Source organism: Pectinophora gossypiella, chromosome Z (genome assembly GCF_024362695.1).
Source record: "Pectinophora gossypiella chromosome Z, ilPecGoss1.1, whole genome shotgun sequence".
NCBI lineage: Eukaryota > Metazoa > Arthropoda > Insecta > Lepidoptera > Gelechiidae > Pectinophora > Pectinophora gossypiella.
In genome coordinates, this window is record NC_065433.1 from 17,084,296 (window position 1) to 17,095,720 (window position 11,425).

At 35.2% G+C, this 11,425-nt stretch overlaps 1 protein-coding gene across 11 annotated transcripts in view; it reads right to left on the reverse strand.

Moving 5' to 3' along the window:
- LOC126380441 (protein furry) overlaps nucleotides 1–11,425 on the reverse strand; it is a 78,586-nt gene that overhangs the window by 25,333 nt on the left and 41,828 nt on the right. For 8 of the 11 annotated variants that reach the window (XM_050029839.1, XM_050029838.1, XM_050029836.1 and 5 more), the window contains 4 exons: nucleotides 9,675–9,800; nucleotides 4,792–4,925; nucleotides 3,843–3,944; nucleotides 448–582 (listed from right to left, as the gene is read on the reverse strand). In XM_050029839.1, the coding sequence (XP_049885796.1) occupies nucleotides 448–582; nucleotides 3,843–3,944; nucleotides 4,792–4,925; nucleotides 9,675–9,800 (497 nt within the window). The remainder of the gene's footprint in view (nucleotides 1–447; nucleotides 583–3,842; nucleotides 3,945–4,791; nucleotides 4,926–9,674; nucleotides 9,801–11,425) is intronic. The other 3 variants (XM_050029843.1, XM_050029834.1, XM_050029842.1) reach the window with 1 other exon arrangement.

The following is an 11,425-nucleotide window of genomic DNA, read 5'->3' on the forward strand; positions in this document are numbered from 1 at the left end:
CAAGATTATACTTCTAAGAATATTGCGACTAGGATTAACAGTGAGCTGCTAATCTCTCGCGGCAACGGCGTAATGAGGAGTTTATTATAACAAAAGGAGGCGGTGAGATTGAAACTAAAGTAGGTATATTGCAACTGGGACAATGACGCATTTATTTTACAAGCAAATATTTCAGTGTGATGCTTACTTTTGTTTATACTTATCTTTATGTAAATATGAATAATGAGGGGTATTAAAAAACGAGGGTAGGTTTTTGGGACAAACCCAGAAAAGCGAAAGCAAGTTCCATAATAATATTACACAGGCCTTTCAGTGCCTAATTATGACAGTTGCATACATAATTTTATCCAGTCAATTTTACAATAATTTTGTGGCTTTATGTCGCGTTAGGGAAATAACTGTCTCGTTGTAAGATATTTCTAAGTTCAGTACAAATATATTACTTACATAGGGTAGCAGTTCGTTCGGCGCCATCCCGGACACGATGACGAGGTAGCGAATGATGACCTTCAGATTGTTAGGCCAGCACGCGCAGAGGGTCGACCAAAGCTCTTCAATTTCTTTAGGGTGGTTGTCGGAAAACTGCCACAAAATAAATTCCAAAATATATATTATATAGATACTCGTACATTTATGGGCTACTAATGTAAGGTGACTATACATATTTATAAGGCAGTTGTTATGTTCTATTCTAGTCTTAAGGCACTATGATTCTAATTGATAGACTTGAAAAATATTGGTTAATGCTTTATATTTTATACATTACCATACTTTTAAATGAAACTCTACCATTTATCAGGAGTAGTAAAATAGAGACAGTTTAATAAGTAGAATCATAATTCATCGTATTATGCTTCGTTCGCTTTACGGATTTTATAGCGATTTTTGAAGATATTTATAGCCTAAAAAATAAAGAATGATATTTCGGATTTTGATAAATACCGAAGCAATATCAGGCAGCACTGAACTTTTTTCCTATAAATTAATATGCCAGTTTTTTCTTCGACAAGGAGAAACTATAGCAATATAACATACAATTATTAATATGGAGTATAATTTTGAATGTAGTACAGTAGTTAAACAAAAACTTTACAAAAAAGGTTATTATAAAGTTAGTGATTATTTAGAAGATATGAATGCATGGGATTAACTGTCTGAGAACTGATATTAGGCAGCTAAATTACTCAATTGTATATCAATATTTTATGTTTATTTTTATTTTTTTTAAAAGAACGTCTAGGGCCCTGTGCCGAGGTTTTTCTTGCAGCTTCTTTTCCCCGGCTATACAGGTTGTGAGAAGCTGCAGTAGTTTTAGGCGGATGAGACGTTCGTTATGTAAAAATTGACGATTCAAAGTGTAACTATGTTACCTACTGAATAAAGATATTTTTGAATTTGAATTTGAATGGTGTACAATTGTTTTAATATTCAAAGAAATTAAAATTACACCACGACTAGTTATTATAATTTTGAAATGCAGCTTAAATAGTTTTAAGGTACGGTAGACCCTTGAACATTACAGAAAAATAACGGCTAAGATATTAATACTCAATGTCAGGAGCAAGGGTAGTTATCTTCAGATTCTTCAGATTATACCTTATTTGAACACACACCTATATAAATATTTAGAAGGAAATACAACAGGTGATATGAACAAATACGAAACTGTATTTCCTCCAACCCTGCCCTATTTTTGAAGCAGTATTGTTGACTATTGATCGATCCACTAATAGCTATTAGCAATCAAAGTCACTTACTATAGATTAGTATATCAAAAACATTTACAGATTTCGTTGCTAGATAAAATGGCAATGTATGGGAATAGTACCGAAAATCCTTTTTAGATAACAATAGCATCGTTCTTGTACACTTACACAATATGTTAAAGGATTGCAGCAAATCTACGGATACCACACCATTTTTGAATCCTTCGTGTAAGAAAATCTCTTTTGCGGCTTACGTATTCGGGTATATAAAAATAACCCTTTATATGCATACGATCTTTACTATAAATAAAATATGATATTTCACTAATTCAAAGATAATAAAATGCGAATCTAGAGATAGAAACGAGTCTAAGATGATCAAATATAACTTTCATTTTTCTTTTTGGCCTATTTTTTATAAGTTTAATTTATTAATTAAGTAACAATGTTTGGCAACTTTTATTGATGACGTCTCACGGACAGTATTTACGTAGGAATTAAATTAGTTAATTAGTTTATAGTTTCGTATAAAATATCTCATTTACTAAGAAAAGATTAAGACTTAAAATAATTCTATACCGGCAGTTTTTCTTTGTGATGCTTTAAGTAATAGTTCTAAGTACCTATTGTTATGGTTAAATGGTGTACAAAAAGAACCTAATTTAGTGGTATTATTTGTTAAGACAAAATAAACACATTTGACCGGTAACCCTATCACGTACCAATTAGACGAGTGCAAAGAGGAGGAACATTGTTTTATAATTGTAGGAGAAGGACCCCTTCGCCAATGAATGTAAAGTAATAAAATTTATAACGGGGCAGAATCTGTGTACGTAATCTTGATACTTGCATTTAGAGAAATACATCTTATACCTTAACGAGAAACACGCAAACTGTATCAATCCTATTTCAGAGAAGTTGTACGTTTTCAAACGCGGTTTCCGAGAATTCATTTCTATTTCCAAGAAACCGATAACCAATATTAGACAATGCTACTACAACCTTTAGCTTCAATGTGTACTGTGATGTGTGCATTAAAATATTTATGGTTATATATTTAGAAGACGTCTACTGCCATCGGAAACAAAACAAATTCTCTTGGGATTCGGGGTCTAACACCTCACATTATATTTTTCGGAGGTTCCTCTGGTCTTTGAGGACAATTTGAACCTTTATTGTTCCTCATGAGTTTTAGTCTATTAATCTCTCCTTGATATCTATCAAGCAAGTTTCTGTAATAAAAACAGTGCCAGCCTTCTTACTAGGATATCCCATTCACAGTATCTACTTTCGAAAGCCTAATTGGAATAAAAGAAAAGATGTTATAAAAACAACGAACCAATTTATTCTAGTATCCACGAAATATAATCACCGTATTTACTTTGTTTCCGTCAGAATAAAATTAGTTGATTTTGACTCAAACACACAAACAATTTAATTTTATTATTTCTTCGGTTTAATAGATAAACCGAGGTAGCATTGGAACTCGTTGAAAAGGGAATCAATCCATTGTCACATAAATAGTTGTGATGTAACAATATTAATTTCAATCAAGATAATTAATATTGAAACGCAGCACATTGGTCATATAGATAACAAACGTATTACGTTTCTGTATTTTTCCATTTTAACGTGTTTGTTAATGAAATAAAAGTAACCGCTTACGCCCACCATATCTCCCGATCCCGGGCAAAGAGAATATTGGTTTTGATTATATTTGTACTTTTATCGGAAGGCTGTTTGAATACATTAGAAAGAGGATATGTGTTTTTCAATAAGCGCATTATCGAATACAGTTTGCATAAGGTGTAGCGTGGCAACCAGCAAGGTCGTGGTTGACGGATGGGGCAAACAGGGGCGCGCCGCCGCAATCCCGTCGGACCATCGCTCCACCCTTGCCCTAAACAATGCGAACCTTGAGAGTCAATATCGTGCCTTCCCTCATACTATACCTCTATACGTATGCCGCACATTCTGATGCACAATGTGACTACTGATAATAAGTCCTTTAACTTTTCAGGAGACTGAATAATATAACTGATTTAGCAATACAATTTATCTGTGAGATAATGTCCTTACATTGCAGATGTGCATAACAAAGAAAGAATAAATAAATTGATACTTGTACATACTGACCTTAGCAGTAATATAAAACAGATTGTTGAGCACCATCTCCGTGGCTTCAGCTGAGCCGAGACCTTCGCGGCGAGCGCTTCTACCGGCTTCCGTTGCGTAGTACTGTAACAGTATAACCATCAAGACACGAACTAACACTAATTACAAAGAATATTTGTACACCACTTACTATACACTATCAAATAAAAATACATATACTTTTCTGGTAGATCCGTTACTATCCGTCGTTTCATTTACGAGTCTATGCAAGATATATCTGAGAAAATGACATGTGATAAGGCTCGATTCTTTATTCATTTTAGCAGACTGGAAAATATACATATATTACACACACACATCCACACACACATACATATCTACCTATCTATATCAAGCATTTTTAATTAAAAAAAAAAATGGGAAATTGTGTATTTCTGTTCTTTAGTGTTTAAAATACAAAGCAGCGGGGGAGTAAGCTCGTGTTTACAAAGAGCACATCCGTCGTTCTTTTGTTAACAAAGGTGCACAGAGACGCTTCTGATCCATAGTACGCTACCAACTATAATACGTTTTACTGCATTCAACACTCACAAGCATCATACCACTATTGTGTGTCTATTTAACAAAACCATACAAACTGTTCTTAGTTTAGTCACATTCTATTATATAAATAAGGAAAAAGGAATAGAATATTACATGACCCTCATTGAAGGGCGAAACATTAAATTTCCTACTGGAAAATACGTTGCCATTTAGTTGACATAATTTTTCTGAAGTTTTCACGTAAGTTATTTTCGGCGATGAAATAAGCTGAATAATACAAGAATGTTATGTTTACGGGAATTTTCTTGGCAAGAATCAAGTAGTGTTACGGTGCTGGGTTCTGCTACCTTTCTGGACAGTAGGGGTTAAAGGTGGTCTATCTTCTTCGAGGTTGTATTTAATGTCAATATAAGTGTGGTTACGCAACCTGTATGTAGGAGAGCGGGTTGGCAGGCGGCACGTTGGGGTCAACGAGCTCGATGTTGACCAGCCAGGGTAACAGGTACTGCAGCAGCAGCTGTCGGACCTCGGTGCGCGCCGTCTGGAACCTCGCCGTGATCTCTGACGTAATAACGATTACATGGCACACATGTCAAGGTAGAGCCTAATTCACATGGCACAAATATTTAGATACATGCAGCCTGATCACTTTTCACATTTCACATTAATACCAATACCAACATTTAAAGAATTCTCTAACGATACTAAGCGAATTAACATCTTTCTCAAATCGAATCGTATTTGAAGGGTAATATGTGTAACTTTTGCAGAAGGTGAATTCCAAATGAGTAACATACGCGAGTGAAGAAAAAAATTACGTTGGATCGGGCAAAATACGTGAAAAAACGGGTGCGGTGGCGGTCACTTTTCTGCCAACCTCAGACAGGACACAATACATACGACATTCATGCAATATCTGAGACATAGTGATATAAAATAAAATCGATATATAAAAGCGAAAGGTCCCTGACTGATTCAATCAGTCATAGTGTAACCCCAGAAACTTTAAGTGCTAGGAGTCTCATATTTTGCATGGGGTTTTTTTAGGATGTAGATGCTCACCAATACGGGATTTTGCGAAATTCAATTCCTAAGGGGGTAAAAAGGGGTGGCAAAATTTGTATAGAACTCCTATACGTAGTTAAATACTAGGGTTTCACACGAATGACGTCGCGAGTAACAGCTATTAATCGATAGAAGTAGCTAACATGCCGTAGTAGATCTCGATATGAAATGAAACCTCATTACAACTAATAAGGAAAATTAACATGTTATGTAATTTGATTTGATAAGATTGATGGTTAATAATAATTGAATTACGTTAGGGGAGCGAGAAGATCCATTCAGGGATGACTTCGAGATTATTGTCACTTAGGTTTTAATTAACTTTTTTCCACGCCGTCTGTGCATGTCAGATTGTGCGACACCTTTAATTGATATCATTTGATGATGGGATTTCCGCGTCTCCGCATATTTTTTATCTTATGAATGATATTTTCTTTTTGTGGTTTCAGCTTCATATTGGATTAAAAGAAAATTCCTATGTTGTAGCCTATTAAATGTAGCTAAAGAATATAGAACTGCGCTATGGCTTTATTTCTCTAAGGTAAAGAGAAATAAAGCCTTTGACGCTTTCAGAAGTCTACATTCGTACTTTATTAACATTGTGAAACTGTACTTCTATAAAGCCGAAGTAAAGGTATTTGATAACATGAGTTTTGATGACAATGCCGATGGGATGACTCCTATGGCAAGCGCTCCATTTTACCGGTTTTGGTACGGAACACTAAAAAGTAAAGATATACTTAAAAAGATCTGCGAATAGGAATACCGTCACCAGAAGGTAAGATATCCCACGCGTACCTCATAATATGGACATTTTTGACTAAGCAGCTTACAGATTTGAATAACAAAATAGGAAATATTTTCACGTCGTGGATTTTATTTTCCTTACATGTTCGTTAGAGAAAAATATTTTTTATCAAAAGAAAATCGTTTCACAAATTTAGCTCTTTAAAAACTTAATAAAGTAATTTTACAAATTGATATTTCCTACAAACAATAAAGTCAAATAAAGTAACCTAACCTAAAGGATTTTAATATAATTAGTCAAAAAGCCTGCCGCCTAATGAATGCTCCATGAGGAAACGTGCCTATAACATTCACGGCATTTTCCATGACTAAATTTTCTTAAGAACTTCAAAGCATTCTGGGAATGGACCAGGGGATTGTTACTAACAGAAATTGCGATAAAATATTTTTATGCGGCGAACTTTATCAACGAAATCATTAGTTTCGAAATTGTATATCGGCTAAATGTTACGTTTCAGGTAAATTGGATTATTTTGTGAACTGTCGAATCCGACTAGAAGCTTTAGAAACTAAATGTTTAAAAATACTATGAAACTGCCCTTTAACGATGAGAACATAAATAAACGATCAGATACCTCTCGTAGTAGTTCATCCAACGAAGGAAATGTAGAGGAAATAATTTGTGAAAAGCGAATTTTGGCATGGCGTTTAATAAACAACATACTAAAAGTACTGATCCCAACGCACCATGATAAAAAATTGCTAAGTGGAAGCTGGAATCTCTAAAGCGACAGAAATTATGTAAAAATCAGAGTTTTTCTTTCAGTTCGGAATCTGGAGCAAGCCCGACTCACAATTGGCCGCTTCTTATTATTTATCATGCATGTTACACTGGAATGTATTTTGTAGTCATACTAAGTTTGATGCTAGTACATACTACCGTTTTTACGATATAGACTTTATTTAATATTTTATGAACCTTTAATTACTTTTTTTTTTATTTATTATTATTAAGCCTTAAGTATAACATTAGTTTAAATGCAATGTCCTGCAAAATTGCATAAGCAATTTGTCTGCAGGATCACAGTCTCGCTCACTTGGTTAAATTACAATAATTAAGAATTAAAAAATAGGTAAGTACGTGCTAAATTAAATCTAATAAATATTTTTTTAACTTATTTTCAAACATTTTTGTCTCATTTTTAATGTTCTCAGGCAAACTGTTGATGAGATAAGGTATGCGCTTACTTAGGGTCCTATCCCCATAATAATTGTATACTCTCGGAACAACCAGTTTGCCTGAGGCTATTGATCTAGTATTATACTTATTAACTATTTTATTTACTGTTACAGATACATTTGGTTTTACTTGTTAGGATATCTGCTAATAACACATATTTGTGACCTTGAACGATTGTTATACCAACGGCTATACGCGCTATATCTCAAGAACGGATTATGTACCGTGACTAAACAACATTTACTAGATTTTCATACAACTGAAAAACTAAAAAACGACCTTTACAAACCCCGTAGAGATAGCTCCACCTTCACCCGTCTAACAGTACTTTTAGTATGTTGTTAAAACACCATTCTCTACGACTATGTCAAAAATCATTTCTAAACGAATCATTTCCACTATTTGGCAATTTTTGGGCGTCGTTGGGCGGGTTAGTACGGCTTGTACCAACTTTTCGACAATATTTATTACGCTATAATTTCCAGATGAGTGCATTTTCATGAAAATATCGTATATTTTATTAAGCGCTCGCTAACACATGGCGAAAAAAATAGCAGGCTTGTGTTACGGGCTACATTTTGCTTCGAATGTTGCTTGCTTTAAGCCTTTGACCATGAGAAGTATCTATTACGTACCATGTTTCCACTTTAAGCATTTTCGGACAAAGTTTGTACATTATTTACGTATTGGAATTGATTCCAAAGTTATTTTCGATACGACCGTTACAGGGATTTGGGTCCGAACTTCAATTTGTTTAATTTAATTTGTAGAAGGTATTTCATAAAACTTCCACCTGTTATACCTAATAGTATCGTTTGCTGTAACAAAAACAAGTGTACGTCGTGTTCGCGGTTCTTCTGTCGTGATGGCTGAAAGTTTGACTGGCCTTACCAACGTTGGTTTCAGGGTTATTATTGAGCCATCAGAGGCCCCCGATCTGACTCTTGTAACACTTACTTCCTGCCTCATTTAAGTAAATAGTACCCGGGAACAACGTCTCTGAAGGTACGATTCCGCAGCGGCCGGCCGAAATACGCGTCCGTAGACGTATACTACGGCATCAGTCTCATATAAATGAATACTGACCAGTAATGCCTTCGTGCTGTGGGGCGCGTGCTTCGGCCATGCACCTTTACGTGGATTCCGAAGTACGGAATCAATTTACTTTTAGGACAGGATTGAATTCCATAGTTTCTACTCACTCCAGTGGGATATAGGCGCGAGTTAATCTATGTTTGTATTTTAAATATTTCGTTTTTAAAAGTACAAAATTTCATTTCATTTCATTTTCATTTCAATATATAAACATATATTTCAATAAATAACATACAAAATCTTTAGTTTGGTAAGGACATTGCAGGCTTGAATCACCTGATCTCAAAAAGATTCCGTGCTTCGGCGAGCACGTTAAGCAGTTGGTAAAAAAAACAACACTTCCACCATGCCTATGCTACATACTAAACTCCGGATGATTGAAGGGAGGTCCACAGGCCTCCCCAGAATACTCCAGCAGTGAGACGTATTTAGTTTGTACAAAATATTTTGATCCGTTTATTAGGTGCCAAGTTTACACCATATACCATTCTGTATGTCTATTTTCCATTGCGTTGTTCCATGCGTAAATATATATAAAATTAGAAAACAACTTTGTTTCACAAGAGAATAAAACGCCCTTTACCTTACTGATTTAAAGCAAGAAAATCACCCTTTGCGTGTCGGAGAAGTGAAAAATAAATCTTTTTAATTAAACTATATTTACGTTGTATCAAGTGAAACGGTATTCGTTCCCGTTACACGACTTATTTATAGCCGAGCTGAGAAGATTGTAGAAGCTATCGAAAGGCGGCCACAATCTATAGCATGTTGCTTGGGTGAAATATAAGACGGTTGTAAAGTCAATTAGGTCATAAACAAGGTGTGAATGAAAGGAGAACAGGCATTTCGTTCTATGAGCAGCTATAAGTGGTAACAGTAGTGAGATGCACCCTAGTGCCGGGGCGGTAGATACTGAAAAATAAAACCATCAAATTTTATTCCTATGACACTAAGTTTCCTTATATTATAGCTACTCATAGAACAAAGTTCATACAACTTGGCTTTTTTCGTTTAAGCTGTCCGCACACATAGACTGTACCCAGGGGGATGCGGTCGGAGAGTGGGAGTTTATATTTCTGTGTGTATGTAAAGTGGGACATTACAACAGGCCGGAACGCTCCCAAGTGACGCCACGCGTCGCCTCTGAGGTCACCAAGCTTTACCTGAGAACATGGGCATGGTGAGTTCCGGGTGCAGCTGTGACAGTTGTCTGGAGAGATACAGCTGCGAGCGGCAGTAGGTGGTGCAGAGCAGCGCGTCGAGCGTGCCACGCCCCTTGTCCGACCCTGCTAAAAAATATTTAACTTTAATACGTAAACAAACTCATCATAAATTGCCTTATTTACGCCAGATTAAGGGGAAAATCTTCAACATTTTATCTTGGTTAAAAGCAAACTACGAGAAAATACATTTTTGACACTAGTGATAGTTATTAGGGCGTCGGGGGAATTATAACAAGATTTTATATAAATTGTATTCTAGTGACGTGATTCACCTTGAAATATGAAGGTATATTGGAATTATTTCTCTCAGATGTGCTTATAACATAATACGCTACAGTAGCTAGCACTGGAATCCAATATTGTCGTCGGAATTTCGTAACTACGCGTCGTCAAAAATGTACTTACGTAGTTACATGGGGCGCGCATTTCTATTGTTTCTCAAAATATATTTTTATTCATTTTACACAAACGAATATATATTCACGATATAACGAATAAATACTACACAATAAATAGTGGGAAATCAGTACGCTTTAGTGACGAGGCAATAATACCGCGGCAGCAACGTAGGTAAGTGATGATTTTATATACCTGTACAAATACACGCCTCACGCCCGTGATCCTTAAGGTGATGGTCAGAATAAGTAATCATTTTTTAACATATTTCTACAAAGAAAATCGGATCAAAATTATGATGGTAGGGAGTACTATTTCATACGAGTTTATTGACATTAGTTACATACTGAAGTATGCAAGCATTCCCCAGATAATAGGTATTTTCAAAACGTCAAGCCAGCGAGATCAAAGAACTGCCTTTATAACTTTGGAACCTTAATTAAGAGTACTATTTTTTGGTATGGTCAAATTATTTTTTCGTGCCCATTTTTTTTTTTGAGGCCGCTAGCTTGACGCACACTACAAGAGTACTCTAAACAGGCGAGCATATCTATAGTCTTTGATGAGAGTGGAGGAAGTGAGGGTGGTGTGTCAGCATCATAGTAAGTGGAATTCCGCGGTCTCTGCCTGGCGTGATCTTATTATGTATGTATTTTAAATACATGTTTTGACTTTGCTGTATTTGGTGCAATGGAGATTATTACAATTATGTATGCAGGATATTAAGTTGTAAAATTATGTATATAGTTTACGTGTATACCTGGGTGTTGCTAATCAGAGGCGGTGCGTCCATAACATATTTTGGAGAGCGTCAGGGCTAGAGCAACTAAGTAACTCATAAAAGTTTCAATGTTTTAGTAACAAGTAGCTGCCTCAAGTGAAAACAAAAAAAATACTAATCAGTCAATGGACTATTTGTACTTGACAAGGCAACTAACGCTAAAGTACGAAGTTTTGTTTACCAAAATTTAAATGTGTTGTAGTAGTAATGAAGACTAATAAAGGTATAATATTACAGTACTTCCTTACAATGTACTAAGATAATAATCTTAAAAAATAAAAATATACAAACCAGTTATTTAATTATCCCGCGATTGGCATACTTAGCTCAACAAAAACAAATGCCACGAGCGTAAATTTGCACCGGAAATTGTATTCTGTAGTTACAACGAGATAATATTTTTATCCCAAGTGATCGCTATTATAATGTTTATCAAATGAAAGACACGGCACTTAATTTTAAGTAAATTTTTTACTATTTATTTGCGTACCTTTCCAGTGTACTTAAAAAGTAT